The sequence below is a fragment of the Periplaneta americana genome, chromosome 16 (genome assembly GCF_040183065.1).
Source record: "Periplaneta americana isolate PAMFEO1 chromosome 16, P.americana_PAMFEO1_priV1, whole genome shotgun sequence".
Lineage (NCBI taxonomy): Eukaryota > Metazoa > Arthropoda > Insecta > Blattodea > Blattidae > Periplaneta > Periplaneta americana.
In genome coordinates this window covers 189,150,048-189,169,640 of record NC_091132.1, presented here as the reverse complement: position 1 = coordinate 189,169,640, position 19,593 = coordinate 189,150,048, and the positions used below count along the sequence as shown (strand labels likewise).

General features: G+C 30.6%; 1 protein-coding gene and 1 non-coding gene across 2 annotated transcripts in view; one reads left to right on the top strand and one right to left on the bottom strand.

The window, feature by feature from the left end:
- Nucleotides 1-19,593, bottom strand: part of LOC138691458 (organic solute transporter alpha-like protein) — a 114,614-nt gene that overhangs the window by 46,554 nt on the left and 48,467 nt on the right. Inside the window, exon 3 of the mRNA XM_069813398.1 lies at nt 3,554-3,871. Within this exon, the coding sequence (XP_069669499.1) occupies nt 3,554-3,871 (318 nt within the window). The remainder of the gene's footprint in view (nt 1-3,553; nt 3,872-19,593) is intronic.
- TRNAK-CUU (transfer RNA lysine (anticodon CUU)) lies at nt 15,910-15,982 on the top strand. Its single transcript has one exon. It is a non-coding gene; the product is annotated as a tRNA-Lys (tRNA).

Genomic DNA, 19,593 nt, shown 5'->3' with positions numbered 1-19,593 from the left:
AAATTGCAACAACTTCTACATAGGACAGACAGCAGATCGTTTCAAACACGTTACAAAGAACACATCACAGCCATAACAAAATTACAAAACACCTCCACATATATGCAGAACACATCACAAATGCTAACCACACCCACAGAGACATCAACATAGACATGGAAATACTACACATCCAACCAAAAAGCCAGAAACTAAACACACTAGAACAATATGAATATACATACGCACAAACACACAACCCTAACGAAATTCTCAACACACAACTCAACTTCAAAACACACACACTCTTTGACTCTACACTATACCACAGGAACACACCCTCACAGGAAACGGAACAAGTGCGCCAAGACCAACAACGACCAGTTCTGAAGATGACCCATAAATGGGTCGAAACATGTACACGAGGTACGTTGAAATTTAACACAGGAAAGTCTTATCATACATATTCCGAAGTGATACAGTGTTAAAAGTTGTGTAATCAAGATGTATAATAAAATTGAATATGTTAAAATTTATCTTCTTGGAAACGGTCTTTTCTTCTGTAACAATTCATTTCAAATGTACAGTAGAAACAAAATATAGCCCGACTCTTAGTCGAGAATCGCCTTGTATGTAGGCAAGAAGATTTAAACACGTGTTCCCATATTGGCTAACTACAAGCATTGCACATGCGCACAGTGTTGTATCTGGTACTTCGACAGATGTTATTAATACTTGATATGCTAAGTTGATTTTGCATGGTTTTGGTATGATTTTGCATATATCAGACTTTTTTGTGCATATAAATCCTGGCTCTAGTAATTAAATAGATAATTGCAATGTTGTTTGGGGGTACAGAGGTAAAAAAAAAAATATTTTGAGAGGGGGGTACGCTAGCAAAAAAGAAAAAAAGATTGAATACCACTGGGCTAACTGTTCCTAAAGGTTTTCTTCTCCTCCAAGCACTGCTACAATAGGGATATCCTGAACTAGCACCAACAGATAGCGCGCGTGTTCTTTGAGGGATGCGCTTTGCGTGTGCATTTGTTTTCCGGTATATAAACATTGAGGATTTACGTAGTGTATTAGTAGGCTACATTAAATACTCTTAAAAAGAACTCAAAATGGCAAATTTTTGTTGTGTTCCTGTATGTAAATACCAGGGAAAGCCTTTTGTCTTCATTCAGGTCCCGAAATATTCTGAATATATGCTTTGAACCTTAAAAATTTAACTAATGAAATTGCTCCTCAAAAGTGTTATCAATTAAACAAAAATAGCTACTTCAAGTAAGGAATTGCTGGCTACAGTTTCATTTTTGAAGAGGGAAAAGTAAATTAATAAAAACATATGCAACCTCGACAGCGAGCTATGTTAGCTTAGATTATATTCATTACTTCTAGGAGTCTCCGAAGTTTACGCCTGCAGTAAACTCTCGATTAACTGGGATGTTTATTATCCAGGACGATCCATAGTGAAATCCATTTCGTGAATAATGTTTTTAATGTGCTGTGGATTAATTATTGAAATCATGTTTTAACTTCAAATTTTCAAACTCATCCTACATAGTATTCAAAACTGCATGTCCTTAACCTACAAAACGCACGACTAATCGTGATACTGCTGCGATCATATTATATCATCCTATTAAAAACTGCATTTGATCTTTCTGCAACTACAGAAAAAATACCAGGAATTCAACCTCGATAGTCCCTTCGCTAAAAAAAAAAAACATTGGTGGCTGCATATCCTGCTTTTAGCGTACGGTACTTACAATACTAATGATTAAAGAGGTAATATGCACCTTCGACAAATTTCCTATTTTATTTATTTACTTATTTTTACTCGTGCACCTCGTTCTCAAAGTTCTCGTTTAGGTTCACGAACATTCAATTTACTCGTATCTATATTCTGCATACTGCAGATTTCCCCATCCATCTCTACGCTATTATTTATTGTAAATTAAATTAAATTATGAGGTAAAAATACTGAATTATATTAAATTACTAGCCGTACCCGTGCGCTCCGCTGCACCCGTTAGAAATAAATATAAAGTAATTACATAATTAAAATAGGATATTTGATCCAGGGAACACTCGTGTTTGATAGAAGGATAAATCGTTTAATATGTTACTTAATTTAAATTGCATCCAAATAATTAAAATGCGATCATTTTGGTCCAGAGACACTCATTTGGAGCAATGACAATTCCTTTAACATGTTTCTTAATTTTTATTACATGCAACCATAGTTTAATGAAGATTGACATCATTTAGATTTAATGTGTATATTTTATTTTACTTGTTATAGGTTTCCATTGAATTATGGTGATAACTTAATTTTAACCCTTGTTTTCTACGTATTCAGTAAATGGCGCTTGGCCCACTATGGTTCTGAACCCTTCAATTAACTTCAATTATATAATATAACATTACACATTATATTATATTATATTATATTATATCATATTATATTATATTATATTATATTATATTATATTATATTATATTATATTATATTATATTATATTATATCGTATTGTATTGTATTGTATTGTATTGTATCGTATCGTATCGTATCGTATCGTATCGTATCGTATCGTATCATATCATATCATATCATATCATATCATATCATATTATATTATATTATATTATATTATATTATATTATATTATATTATATTATATTATATTATATTATATTATATTAGAGGTTACTGTAATAACATTATTTCATTATGTCCATCTAGAGAAACTACACTTTCCAGTGGTGAAATACAAATCGGTTAATTAAGCTTCCGATATTACTTCATACAAACACAGAAACATTCTCTGTAGGCTATCTTTCATAGCTTTCGATTGTTGCTGTCCAAGTCCCCTTATAGACGAAGTCATTTGTTTTTTAATTCATTACACGGCCTTAGATGGCAGTTATTTTAATTTTAGAACTCATTTATCTCATTAAATATCAGTCCTATCAAAAATTTTCAAGGAATCAAACTTATAGCAAATTATTTTTAAAGAAACTTTTGTTATGTAATATTTTTCAGAAAAATCAATAATAAGCGAGATATTTCGATATATTTAATTCAGGCCCCCTCATAACCCCCCTTTTAAATAATGTATTTTGAGTGCCATATAGCCTAAAATCTAAGTTACAACGAACTTAATATATATTCCAATTTTCATAGAAATCCGTTCAGCCATTATCGCGTGAAAAGGTAACAAACATACATACAGACAGACATACAAACAAAAATTTCAAAAAAGCGATTTTCGGTTTCAGGGTGGTTAATTATATATGTTAGGACCAATTATTTCTGGAAAATCGAAAATTACCAGAAAAATTTCGGCTACAGATTTATTATTAGTATAGATATTAGGTTATACAAAATAATTATAAATATAATTTTGACACGCACAGAAAACCAACAAGAGGGAGAACATAATCAACTGCAGCACATGACATAACATAGCCCTACAACAAGTTGCGCCGCATGGAACACACCCGCCATCTAAATGTAAAACTTCGCATAAGATATCCCTATTGTGGTAAATGGTTGCCACACACTCACCCTTGTAGTACTCCTGCATGGAGGGCACGGCGTCGCCATGGCAGCCGGCCGTCCCGTTGGCGGCCCCATGCCGCGGCACGACCACCACATCCGCGGCGCCCTCGGAGTACGACCTGAGCTCCATGGAACGGCACCGACTCGCGAGTGAGCTCAAAAAACGGATTTCACTTGCGGCGGACGGAACCCCTTCCTCCTGGCTTCCCCCACCCGCAGCGACCTTGCAGAGCCATCGACATTGTTGGGAGATGCTCTTCTGTTGTGGTGAGGGGCGTCCAAAGCGTGCTGCTCGATTCGTATCGTCTTCAAGGACACTGAAACCTGTGTTAAACGACCACTGATAATTGCATGTGAACTTGATCTTTTATAGAGGTGACTGCTTAATAGAGGGAGGTTTTTTTTTAACAATTAGTAATGATTGGTTATTAATGGAGAAAAATTCTCTCCGGCGCACAGTGTGCAAAAACGAAAATCTAGCTGGACAGAATTAATAACAACTCTGCAATCTAACGGATTGTTATGAAACTTTGTAGCACATATTTTTTGTGTACGAACTCTGATTACGTTTGTTTAAGAGGAACTACCCCTTAATATGGGTGGTTTTAGACAGAATTAATAACTTCTCTCCATTGTAATGATTTTTTTATGAAATTCCGTTTAGTAATTATAGGTAGCATATATTTTTTGTGTACGAACTTTGATTACGTTTGTTTAAGAGGAACTACCCCTTAATACGGGTGGTTTTAAACAGAATTAATAACTTCTCTCCATTGTAATGATTTTTTTTATGATATTCCGTTTAATAATTATAGGTAGCATATATTTTTTGTGTACGAACTTTGATTACGTTTGTTTAAGAGGAACTACCCCTTAATATGGGTGGTTTTAGACAGAATTAATAACTTCTCTCCATTGTAATGATTTTTTTATGAAATTCCGTTTAGTAATTATAGGTAGCATATATTTTTTGTGTACGAACTTTGATTACGTTTGTTTAAGAGGCACTACCCCTTAATATGGGTGGTTTTAGACAGAATTAATAACTTCTCTCCAATGTAATGATTTTTTTATGAAATTCCGTTTAATAATTATAGGTAGCATATATTTTTTGTGTGCAAACTCTGATTACATATGTATGCTACCTGTAACTTCTGTGCAAAGTTTCATAAAAATATATTATTATAGGACAGAAGTTAGTAATTTTGTCTAAATATAGCCTACCATTGGGCTGCCGTACTTTGATTTCTTTTAAATATAAATTAGAAGAATATCTTATGATGAGTGTTGTAAATATTTAATGCAATCTATTCCACTGTGTTTATTTTTTAGTTTTTGTTTCTTATTTTTATTGTGTACACTTAAATCAATCGTCTTTTTAATGTTATTATGTAAATAGTATTTTCTTATAATTTAATGCTCATATATTTACTGCAGCGTTCATTTTTGTGTATTCTTTATTCAAATCTCTGTGTATGACTTTATTATGTAAATCGTGTTCATTTATCACCTAATACCAATATGTATTCCACAAAATAATAATAATAATAATAATAATAATAATAATAATAATAATAATAATAATAATTATTATTATTATTATTATTATTATTATTATTGTGTACATTTTATTCAAATGTCAGTTTCTAGTTTAATTATGCAAATTCTACTTGCTTGTAATGTAGTACCAATATGTATTCCAATGTGTTTATTATTGTTTTATCGAATACATTTTATTGAATTATCGGCTTCTGATATCATATATTTAATTCTAACAACATTAATATGTTTTCCACCATGTTTATTTTTATTTTATTAGTTAAATTTTTATTTAACTCCTCTTTTGATATCATTATGTACGAGTAAATTGTATCTGTATGTAGTTACTTAAATCCGATTCAGTGTATGTAAGCAAGTTTTAATCTTACGTCCTTAACTCTGCCAGGTTAAATAAAGCCATTATTATTATTATTATTATTATTATTATTATTATTATTATTATTATTATTATTATTATTATTAAAAGGGCAGTTCCTCTTATAGGAATATAATCGGAATTTGTAGACAAAAATATATGCTACCTGTAATTTCCGTACAAAGTTTCATAAAAACGTTTTAGATAAGAGAGAAGTTATTAATTTTGTTTGTAAAAGGGTAGTTTTTCTTGTGCAAACATAATCAGAATTTGTACACAGATATAACTTATGTACCACCTGTAAAGCCTGTACAAAGTTTCATAACAATCTGTTAGAATGCAGAGAAGTTATTAATTTTGTTTGTAAAAGGGTAGTTTCTCTTGTGCAAACATAATCAGAATTTGTACACAGATATAACTTATGTACCACCTGTAAAGCCTGTACAAAGTTTCATAACAATCTGTTAGAATGCAGAGAAGTTATTAATTTTGTTTGTAAAAGGGTAGTTTTTCTTGTGCAAACATAATCAGAATTTGTACACAGATATAACTTATGTACCACCTGTAAAGCCTGTACAAAGTTTCATAACAATCTGTTAGAATGCAGAGAAGTTATTAATTTTGTTTGTAAAAGGGTAGTTTTTCTTGTGCAAACATAATCAGAATTTGTACACAGATATAACTTATGTACCATCTGTAAAGCCTGTACAAAGTTTCATAACAATCTGTTAGAATGCAGAGAAGTTATTAATTTTGTTTGTAAAAGGGTAGTTTCTCTTGTGCAAACATAATCAGAATTTGTACACAGATATAACTTATGTACCATCTGTAAAGCCTGTACAAAGTTTCATAACAATCTGTTAGAATGCAGAGAAGTTATTAATTTTGTTTGTAAAAGGGTAGTTTTTCTTGTGCAAACATAATCAGAATTTGTACACAGATATAACTTATGTACCATCTGTAAAGCCTGTACAAAGTTTCATAACAATCTGTTAGAATGCAGAGAAGTTATTAATTTTGTTTGTAAAAGGGTAGTTTCTCTTGTGCAAACATAATCAGAATTTGTACACAGATATAACTTATGTACCACCTGTAAAGCCTGTACAAAGTTTCATAACAATCTGTTAGAATGCAGAGAAGTTATTAATTTTGTTTGTAAAAGGGTAGTTTCTCTTGTGCAAACATAATCAGAATTTGTACACAGATATAACTTATGTACCATCTGTAAAGCCTGTACAAAGTTTCATAACAATCTGTTAGAATGCAGAGAAGTTATTAATTTTGTTTGTAAAAGGGTAGTTTTTCTTGTGCAAACATAATCAGAATTTGTACACAGATATAACTTATGTACCATCTGTAAAGCCTGTACAAAGTTTCATAACAATCTGTTAGAATGCAGAGAAGTTATTAATTTTGTTTAGCTCTCTGTAGCGTTGTGGTAAAGTGAATGACTTTAGTGAATGGAGACACAAGTTCGAACCTGTACTCAACGCATATATTTTACCACAAGGAAAGCCTGGCTACCACAAGAAAAGCCTTGCTACCACAAGGAAAGCCTGGTTACCACAAGGAAAGCCTGGATACCACAAGGAAAGCCTGGCTACCACAAGGAAAGCCTGGCTACCACAAGGAAAGCCTGGAAAGCACTACATTTCTCTATGCGTACTCTGAAGAAATCTAACCGAAGGTCAAAAGAATTAGCGTACAAAACCCTTGTTCGCCCAAGGGAATATGGAGCAGTAGGTTGGGATCCGTACAGACAAAACCAAATCGATTCAATAGAAAAGGTCCAACGCAAGGCAGCAAAATATGTCAAAATGGGGAAGGGACATGGTGAGGAGATAGTAAAAGACTTAGGGTGGGAACTTCTCAAATCAAGGCGACGAAAAACCAGACTCACCGCATTGTTTAAGGCACAAATAGGACACAAAGCATGGACCGACATCAATGCTAGATTAGCAACACCATCATACTTAGGCAGGGCTGATCATATTAGGAAGTTTAAATGTAGAAAACAAAGAACGGACGTGGCAAAATTTTCCTTTGTTAACCGCACAATAGCAGACTGGAACAGCTTACCTGCGGCAATCTTTCAGGGTGGTCCTCTCAAAATCAATACATTTAAGGAAAGGTGAGAAGATTATCGTAGGTGCAGTGTAATTATCTAAGTTGTGTCATGTAATTAATTAAGGTGATATGTAATTAATTAAGATGATATGTAATTAAGTTGATTTGTAATTAATTAAGTTGATATGTAATTAATTAAGATGATACGTAATTTAGTTCATATGTAAATAAATTAAGGTGATATGTGATTAATTAAGATGATATGTAATTAAGTTGATTTGTAATTAATTAAGTTGATATGTAATTAATTAAGATGATACGTAATTTAGTTCATATGTAAATAAATTAAGGTGATATGTAATTAATTAAGATGATATGTAATTAAGTTGATTTGTAATTAATTAAGGTGATATGTAATTAATTAATATGATATGTAATTAAGTTGATTTGTAATTAATTAAAGTGCTATGTAATTACTTAAATTGGTAATAGTTGGGTGAAATAGAAGTACTTATAAGTTGAGTTTACTTTTTCTCATTGTTATGCGTTATTATAGAATAGTTTTTATTTATAGTCTATTTATTTATAGTTAAAAGTAAATTTAGGTTTATTTTATTTTACTTTGTTTTATTTTTTCTTCTTTTATTGCTGTAATTATTTTATTATTATAATGGTATTATTGTATATTATATATCACTGCCACCGGGTGTATACCCAATTGTACTGTTAATAAATACATACATACTGTACTAGATTTGCGTTCTGATCCACGGTGCGTTCCTTAAGGTTAGATAAAAATGTGTCCAATGTACTTTTAAGCTGATGTTCGATGTCATGTGAATAATTTTGTAGGCTTAAAACATTCACACAGTGATTAAGGCTCCTATTACACTATAAGGGTGCTATTCATAGACATTTCGCAGCACGCGCTACGAGCGTACTAAGCTAGCCCCGGCTATCCACTGGTTACTTGTACAGAATTCAAATCATATCCTATCGCTAACACTGGTTTATGAATACGAAAAACGCTGATCATCCACCGGAAACCCGCGCTAAAAATGTCTATGAATACGGACCTAAAAGTTTTGACAAAGAATATGATAAAATATTATTTTATAAAAGATCTTTGATAAAAGATAGGATTTGGGGTATATTACACTACATAACATATAAGATTTACGCGTTAAGTTTATGATTTGTTTATACTAATATTTACGCGTTAAGTTTATGATTTGTTGATACTAATATTTACGTGTTGAGTTTATGATTTGTTGATACTAATAATTACGCGTTAAGTTTATGATTTGTTGATATTAATATTTACGTGTTGAGTTTATGATTTGTTGATACTAATAATTACGCGTTAAGTTTATGATTTGTTGATATTAATATTTACGTGTTGAGTTTATGATTTGTTGATACTAATAATTACGCGTTAAGTTTATGATTTGTTGATATTAATATTTACGTGTTGAGTTTATGATTTGTTGATACTAATATTTACGCGTTAAGTTTATGATTTGTTGATACTAATATTTACGCGTTAAGTTTATGATTTGTTGATACTAATATTTACGTGTTGAGTTTATGATTTGTTGATACTAATAATTACGCGTTAAGTTTATGATTTGTTGATATTAATATTTACGTGTTGAGTTTATGATTTGTTGATACTAATAATTACGCGTTAAGTTTATGATTTGTTGATATTAATATTTACGTGTTGAGTTTATGATTTGTTGATACTAATATTTACGCGTTAAGTTTATGATTTGTTGATACTAATATTTACGCGTTAAGTTTATGATTTGTTTATACTAATATTTACGCGTTGAGTTTATGATTTGTTGGTACTAATATTTACGTGTTGAGTTTATGATTTGTTGATACTAGTATTTACGTGTTGAGTTTATGATTTGTTGATACTAATATTTACGCGTTGAGTTTATGATTTGTTGGTACTAATATTTACGTGTTGAGTTTATGATTTGTTGATACTAGTATTTACGTGTTGAGTTTATGATTTGTTGGTACTAATATTTACGTGTTGAGTTTATGATTTGTTGATACTAGTATTTACGTGTTGAGTTTATGATTTGTTGATACTAGTATTTACGTGTTGAGTTTATGATTTGTTGATACTAATATTTACGCGTTGAGTTTATGATTTGTTGATACTAATATTTACGTGTTGAGTTTATGATTTGTTGGTACTAATATTTACGTGTTGAGTTTATGATTTGTTGATACTAATATTTACGCGTTAAGTTTATGATTTGTTTATACTAATATTTACGCGTTGAGTTTATGATTTGTTGATACTAATATTTACGTGTTGAGTTTATGATTTGTTGATACTAGTATTTACGTGTTGAGTTTATGATTTGTTGATACTAATATTTACGCGTTGAGTTTATGATTTGTTGATACTAATATTTACGTGTTGAGTTTATGATTTGTTGGTACTAATATTTACGTGTTGAGTTTATGATTTGTTGATACTAATATTTACGCGTTGAGTTTATGATTTGTTGATACTAATATTTACGCGTTGAGTTTATGATTTGTTGATACTAATATTTACGCGTTGAGTTTATGATTTGTTGATACTAATATTTACGTGTTGAGTTTATGATTTGTTGATACTAATATTTACGCGTTGAGTTTATGATTTGTTGATACTAATATTTACGTGTTGAGTTTATGATTTGTTGATACTAATATTTACGTGTTGAGTTTATGATTTGTTGATACTAGTATTTACGTGTTGAGTTTATGATTTGTTGATACTAATATTTACGCGTTGAGTTTATGATTTGTTGGTACTAATATTTACGTGTTGAGTTTATGATTTGTTGATACTAATATTTACGCGTTGAGTTTATGATTTGTTGATACTAATATTTACGCGTTGAGTTTATGATTTGTTGATACTAATATTTACGTGTTGAGTTTATGATTTGTTGATACTAATATTTACGTGTTGAGTTTATGATTTGTTGATACTAATATTTACGCGTTGAGTTTATGATTTGTTGATACTAATATTTACGTGTTGAGTTTATGATTTGTTGATACTAATATTTACGTGTTGAGTTTATGATTTGTTGATACTAGTATTTACGTGTTGAGTTTATGATTTGTTGATACTAATATTTACGCGTTGAGTTTATGATTTGTTGGTACTAATATTTACGTGTTGAGTTTATGATTTGTTGGTACTAATATTTACGCGTTGAGTTTATGATTTGTTGATACTAATATTTACGTGTTGAGTTTATGATTTGTTGATACTAATATTTACGCGTTGAGTTTATGATTTGTTGGTACTAATATTTACGTGTTGAGTTTATGATTTGTTGGTACTAATATTTACGCGTTGAGTTTATGATTTGTTGATACTAATATTTACGTGTTGAGTTTATGATTTGTTGATACTAATATTTACGCGTTGAGTTTATGATTTGTTGATACTAATATTTACGCGTTGAGTTTATGATTTGTTGATACTAATATTTACGTGTTGAGTTTATGATTTGTTGATACTAATATTTACGTGTTGAGTTTATGATTTGTTGATACTAATATTTACGCGTTGAGTTTATGATTTGTTGATACTAATATTTACGTGTTGAGTTTATGATTTGTTGATACTAATATTTACGTGTTGAGTTTATGATTTGTTGATACTAGTATTTACGTGTTGAGTTTATGATTTGTTGATACTAATATTTACGCGTTGAATTTATGATTTGTTGGTACTAATATTTACGTGTTGAGTTTATGATTTGTTGGTACTAATATTTACGCGTTGAGTTTATGATTTGTTGATACTAATATTTACGCGTTGAGTTTATGATTTGTTGATACTAATATTTACGCGTTGAGTTTATGATTTGTTGATACTAATATTTACGCGTTGAGTTTATGATTTGTTGATACTAATATTTACGTGTTGAGTTCATGATTTGTTGATACTAGTATTTACGTGTTGAGTTTATGATTTGTTGATACTAATATTTACGTGTTGAGTTTATGATTTGTTGATACTAATATTTACGTGTTGAGTTTATGATTTGTTTATACTAATATTTACGTGTTGAGTTTATGATTTGTTGGTACTAATATTTACGTGTTGAGTTTATGATTTGTTGATACTAGTATTTACGTGTTGAGTTTATGATTTGTTGATACTAATATTTACGCGTTGAGTTTATGATTTGTTGATACTAATATTTACGTGTTGAGTTCATGATTTGTTGATACTAATATTTACGTGTTGAGTTTATGATTTGTTGATACTAATATTTACGCGTTAAGTTTATGATTTGTTGATACTAATATTTACGCGTTAAGTTTATGATTTGTTGATACTAGTATTTACGCTTTAAGTTTTTGATTTGTTGGTACTAATATTTACGTGTTGAGTTTATGATTTGTTGATACTAATATTTACGTGTTGAGTTTATGATTTGTTGATACTAATATTTACGTGTTGAGTTTGTGATTTGTTGATACTAATATTTACGCGTTAAGTTTATGATTTGTTGATACTAATATTTACGCGTTAAGTTTATGATTTGTTGATACTAGTATTTACGCTTTAAGTTTTTGATTTGTTGGTACTAATATTTACGTGTTGAGTTTATGATTTGTTGATACTAATATTTACGTGTTGAGTTTATGATTTGTTGATACTAATATTTACGTGTTGAGTTTGTGATTTGTTGATACTAATATTTACGTGTTGAGTTTATGATTTGTTGATACTAATATTTACGCGTTAAGTTTATGATTTGTTTATACTAATATTTACGCGTTGAGTTTATGATTTGTTGGTACTAATATTTACGTGTTGAGTTTATGATTTGTTGATACTAATATTTACGCGTTGAGTTTATGATTTGTTGATACTAATATTTACGCGTTGAGTTTATGATTTGTTGATACTAATATTTACGCGTTGAGTTTATGATTTGTTGATACTAATATTTACGTGTTGAGTTCATGATTTGTTGATACTAGTATTTACGTGTTGAGTTTATGATTTGTTGATACTAATATTTACGTGTTGAGTTTATGATTTGTTGATACTAATATTTACGTGTTGAGTTTATGATTTGTTTATACTAATATTTACGTGTTGAGTTTATGATTTGTTGGTACTAATATTTACGTGTTGAGTTTATGATTTGTTGATACTAGTATTTACGTGTTGAGTTTATGATTTGTTGATACTAATATTTACGCGTTGAGTTTATGATTTGTTGATACTAATATTTACGTGTTGAGTTCATGATTTGTTGATACTAATAGGCTATTTACGTGTTGAGTTTATGATTTGTTGATACTAATATTTACGCGTTAAGTTTATGATTTGTTGATACTAATATTTACGCGTTAAGTTTATGATTTGTTGATACTAGTATTTACGCTTTAAGTTTTTGATTTGTTGGTACTAATATTTACGTGTTGAGTTTATGATTTGTTGATACTAATATTTACGTGTTGAGTTTATGATTTGTTGATACTAATATTTACGTGTTGAGTTTGTGATTTGTTGATACTAATATTTACGTGTTGAGTTTATGATTTGTTGATACTAGTATTTACGTGTTGAGTTTATGATTTGTTGATACTAATATTTACGCGTTAAGTTTATGATTTGTTGATACTAATATTTACGCGTTAAGTTTATGATTTGTTGATACTAGTATTTACGCTTTAATTTTTTGATTTGTTGATACTAATATTTACGTGTTGACTTTATGACTTGTTGATACTAATATTTACGCGTTAAGTTTATAACACCATGAATGAAGAAGAGTATTATGCTTGTTTAGGTACAATTAGTTCAATTGTTACAATATACATGTTAGTCTACTGAAAAAGAAACGCCTGTGGATTAAATCATGAATTGCAAGGCGCGATAAGAAAGGTATCCATCAGAACTTATTGAAAGAGCTACAATGAGAGGGCTTGAAAAGTTATTATTATTATTATTATTATTATTATTATTATTATTATTATTATTATTATTATACAAATTATTTATTTAAAGCATTTCATTTCCTTCATACTCAGATATCAGAATTTTTGTAGTAAAACAGTCCAGTTATATTTGCGTTCCGCCATATTTGTTTCAAGGTATAGAAATCTTTTGTCAAAGATAACAAGCTGCACTTACATTTTATAATAGATCTTTTATCAAAGAACCTTTATAAAAGAAAACCCATTACAATGTCATATATTTTATAAAAGATCTTTGTCAGTGAACTTTGATAGTGTAATGCCAGCCTGAAAACTTCCTCATTCCATTATTCTTTTCTGCTGTTAAGTCAAACATGGAACAGTTGCCTCCGCGTAACAGTGTAGTCCCATCACTGGAAAAAAATAATTACTGATAAATGCGCATGAACGCGCAAACTTTAAAACAAGGATCCAACACTCTAAATGATGCTGTATTAAATGGTTAAAGAATTGTCGTAACCGGACGTGACCGACTATATTAAAACTCATATAATATTTGGAGTACTTTAATTTTTTTATTGTGATATTTAAATTCTAATGTAAGAAGAATAATACTTTACAAACTTGAAATTGAAGTTACACTACTAAGAACGTACCTATCTGAATAGATTCCATCTCTCACAACACAATAAATCACTAACAATTTTCACTTTCTCACCTACATAGTAAGCCTCTCTGTCTACAACTGAACCGGAGCGAGAAATATTAGAAACAACTCATTGTTCATATCCTTCTAAAAACATCTTCCCGCTGATAAAACAGTAAAAGCTATTCCTCAAAACATTCTCCAAATATTGAAGAACATGAATTCATATTCACCTATGCATAACTAAACGAGTCGAAATTAATTTTTTTTCCACCTATTTTCAACAACAGAATTACATTTTTGTTGAGAATTTATCACAAGAATTGTTACAAATCACGCCACTCTTGTAAATATTTCAAGATTTATATTAGGATGCATAATTAATCTGTAAAGAATCAAGTTCCTAAGTCGTATTATTTGTAACAATTTTTGTGATAAGGGCATAAGAATAATATAATTTTTAGTTAAAAATTAAAAAAGAAATCTATACAAAGCAATTAAGAACACATGTTTAGCTTCAGAACACTAGCCATTTAAAGAAATGATAATTCTGAATAGTTCATTATCTATTTGTAATATTCTTTTATCCTTAAAACTAAAGAAAAAAGGTATTTTAAACTCTGAAAATATTGAGATTAGGAAACATGTTTATATGATACTTTTTGCTCAGAATGTCTTCGGAAATAAGCTCCGTAATTTGCGGTAAATCCTCGTGAATCACCCTGTATACCATACTGAATAATACGTTAGACATATGCTGAGCAATTAAAATGATATTTTGGGGATATGAAAAATCCTTTGGATTCAAGAAGAGTTTTCGTTTCAACAAATGGACTGCTGTGAACGTTTTGGTGTCATTAATAACAGAGTGACCAACAAATATCAATTCCTCCATTTTATGAAAGTGATTATTGCTCTGGGGTTATGAGCAAGTTTCTCTTTTCAAGTGACTCTTTACAATGACTTGTATTAGTATTGAGCTTCAGTTTTTTATAATGTGAAATTTTATTGATTATTTATTTTCATCATTTAGGTTTTTTTTTTTTTGCAGTTGATTTCCGTGAATTTATATCGTGTGACTCAGCCAATGGTGCACCTTTCTGCTGAATGTAAAGGCCCATTCACAATGAAAATTAAACATAAAAGTAACATAAACACAGAAGTTTGCGCCCAGGCTACCAAATGGGATCATTCACAATGATTCATTTAAGCATTGACATAAACATTATCGTAAGACGTTAACATGAAAGTTTGCAAACTCCAAACTTTCATGCTTATGCTTACGTGATTTGCAAACAGAACACAATCGTGGAGCGCTGAAGTATACGATAAAATATGAGGAAATGGCGTCGTTGTTATGTTTCCATGGTTACCAAGTTTGTTTGCTGTTATGTTTATGTTCCCATCGTGAATGACGGTTATGACTTCTTGATTTTACCGTAATGTTTATTCTTAAGTTAACGCTTACGTTATGTTTAATCTTCATTGTGAATGAGTCTTAACATTTTCCCTATCCAACAACTTTCTGAAAGGAAGATACGATCTTTTACAGATCTAAAGTGACATCAAAAACTTTTTCCTTGCATTTTTAACTATGTCCTGATTGTACCTGTGCAGTGCAAAGTATTACCATGGCAACTAAAACTTATCATTTAGCAAAGCCTGCATGGTATAATAAAAAAAAACAAGGTACAATAAAAATGTAAGGAAAAAGTTTTTGGTGTCACTGCCAGTTTCTCTCATTTAAGAAGAAAGCGCTATGTGGCCCAGCTAGCTCAGTCGGTAGAGCATGAGACTCTTAATCTCAGGGTCGTGGGTGCGAGCCCCACGTTGGGCGTAACTTTTTTATTTTAATTTGCAATATTCTTATTACTTTTCATTTCGTTATATTATGTCAATTTCATTACAGGCCAGACAGGCACATAATAATAAATGTTTCTTGTACAAATAAATACAAATACTATACTTCAGAATTGGCACTGAATTCTAAGCAAATCTTCTTCCGCATTTTTAGAAACATTATCAGTTTATTTGTTTTCTATTATATTTTTGTATTTGAATACGAAGTATTGCAGATGAAATTGTTCTTAGTCTGTGAAGTGCTTCTTCTTAGATATAATAATTTTAGGTTAAAACAACAGGTTGTAATAATTATTCATAAAGATGAACTCAAAAATGCAGTAATAGGCCGAATAACTGATACATGCCCTGCTTGTCCAGTAACATATAAGAAACACATCCAAAAGGCTGTGACATCACAGAATGCAATGCTGCTTTATCTTCCTGAGTCCTGACACATTTTTGTTCTATTTTTAAAGTTCAATATAATTCTACACTTGAAAAAATAGTCACTGACATGAGGAAAAATGCTGAAAAAATTCTGCAGTTACAGTAGGGCACAAATGCATGTACAATATATCATACTATAAGTACTTATGATCTCTTTACATTACATCGTATATCATAATCATGTATGAAGTATGGTATAATATACTATACACTCAGGACTCAGGAGGATATATCATATCATACTGCTAGTGTCGCTCATTGCATGAGTGTAGATCTTAAATAAGTGTTGTTTATGAAATGGAAACACTTATCAGTTAAGTGACCCATTTATTTAATAATGATAATAATAATAATAATAATAATAATAATAATAGTTTTATTTTCCCTGGCAGAGTTAAGGCCATCAGGCCTTCTCTTCCACTCAACCAGGATCAAATCACATACAGAAAAATACATACCGGTATACAAATATTAACTTAAAAATAATAATAAACACAATTAAATAAAAAAGAGAGATTGAATACATATACACAATCAGTATTAACTTTAAAATAACAACAATAAAAAAATATATAATAAAAAAAGAGACTGAATACATAATCACAAACAGGAAGATACATTCTAGTATACAGTATTAATTAAAAAAAAAGAATTAATACATATGAATATAATCTCACAACTAAAGGAATAGTAGAATTAGTATGATCAGAACAGCACGTGTTACATTGAGACAATGACAATTACCTAGATATAAGTGTTAATGGAAAAATAAAGTAATGACTGTGTAAAATAATAATAATAATAATAATAATAATAATAACATAAATAGTAATAATAGTAATAATAATAATACTATTAAATAAAACTTATACCTAAAATACCTAATAATAGTAATAATAATAATAATAGTAATAATAATAATAAATAAAAATTATATCTAAAAAACTAATTCTTTGCATTTAAAATATTTCTAAACAACCTAATTTTAAACAACTGAGGACTAAGACTACCCCTGATTTCGAGCGGCAGCGAATTCCATGAGCGGGCCATGGCTATTGAGGAAGAACTTGAGTACAGAGATGTCTGATGACGTGGTATTGATAGCAACAGATTGTGCTGTGAACGTGTATTACGATTATGATGTGAAGCTAGGAGAGTAAACCGAGAGGTAAGGTAGTTGGGTGTGGAATCATGTATAATTCGATACAGCAGGCAAAGAGAATGTACTAAATGTCGATCTTGCAAGCGGAGCCAGGAGAGTCGTAGAAAATATTCCGATGTATAATCATGTCGGCGGATATTGAAAATAAATCGGACGCAGACATTATGTACACGTTGAAGTTTTTGAGAAAGTTAGGTCGCTATATAAAACATCGCAGTAGTCAAAGTGAGGCATTACAAGGGTCTGTACTAGAATTTGTTTGAGTTTAGTAGGAAGGAAATTTTTCAGGCGTTTCAAAGAATGCATGATAGAGAAAACTTTTCTACAGATATATCTGTTATATGTGTTCACTATGAATTCGGTCCTTAGTTTTAGAAGTTTAGTCATTTTCTTTAATCAGTAGTATACAAGGTGGGTCAAAAGTCGCTTTCCCCAATATTCGTTCTTAGGTTTCATACTTGTACACATATACAGACGTCATAACTTGAATAAACGAATAGCTGGTGTAATAAGTGGTGAGTTGACACAATTATAATGTGGGTCAACTGTTTTTCCAACGTCATGTCTTGAAAACAGTTCTCGTTTTTCCGATATGCTGTTGATATGACAACAGAATGGAACACCACGTCATTTTCGTGTAGAAGTAGAGATTTCTTGAACCAGCAATTCCATGAATGGATTGGTCGTCGTGGCACAACAGAATGGCCACCCATGACGTCATGTGATTTTTCGCTGTGGGGTATCCTGAAAAATGATGTTTTTGCTCAGAAACCGCAGGATCTCAATCAGTTGCGACAGATGATCGAACAGTCATTCGTGAAAATCGATGAAAATCGTGAGTTATATTCTGCCATCTGTAAATCAGTGTCTAAACGTTGTGAATTGTGTATCGAGAAACAGGGCCTCCATTTTGAGCAAAATTTGTAAAGGAATGTAGTTCTATAGTCAAATGTAAATTGAATGTAATAAAATGTAAGAAAGTGTTTGGGGAAAGCGACTTTTAACCCACCCTTGTATTAGACAGTCAATATATTTTATTAGTACTTTTTTTGCCCATTGTGATCTTATCTTTCTACTTGTCTTTTTTAATTTTTGCATTTGTGTTGTATTCTGGTGGTGTGGTAGAGAAGGTCTTATAATCTTAGCTCTACTATGTTAAATGAATAAATATATAACTAAATAAATAAACAAATAAATTAATTAATTAATTAAAACACAAGAACAGATTAAAGTGTTTGAGAATTGTAGTGCTATAGGGCTCCATAGTGTTAAGAATTGAAGTAGCGTGGTGTACCAAATACGTAATATTGTAAAAGCATTTCTTCTTTGAATTTGGTCTTTATTTTTTCTCGTAGCGACATTCGTTCATTGCGACATCATTTCTTTAGTTCCTCCGATGTCACTTTAACCAAGTTGAGCTGTAATTTGTAATTTACTGCTTATGTAAACAACCGTCAATTCGAAGTATATGCATTTTCTATTTAATCCTACATTAATATTTATGGTCCGAATCTAGTGTAATTTTTTTTGTATTCAACATGGTTTATTTTACACTTTTCGGTAAGAATTCTGTTTCGTTTTCTACGGGTCCTTCCCCGTCATTGACACGAATGGCTCAATCTTCACTGCGTATGTCAATAAAGGTCGCTATTCCAGTTTGCTTTTGGGCCAAGCTCGGTTTGAAGACCACGCACGTGTTCCGTGGTGGATCCTATTATCCTTGAGAATCAAAAGCCTCGGGCGGAAAGACGAGACGTTTGGTGTCCATGGCGATGCTCAGTTTTGTTGTTACATTGCACTTCTGTTGTTTTCAATAAATGGTTAAATCACTATATTTTCCGAGCAGACCAATTCGCCATGTTGCTTCCCAAGAGAGTGACGTGACATCTGTGTGGTGGAAACTACAATATGGAAACATGACGAATGATGGAAAAGAAAAAATCTGACATGTGGAAATGTTATCACAGTTTAGTATATACAGTCGCGAAGCTCAATAC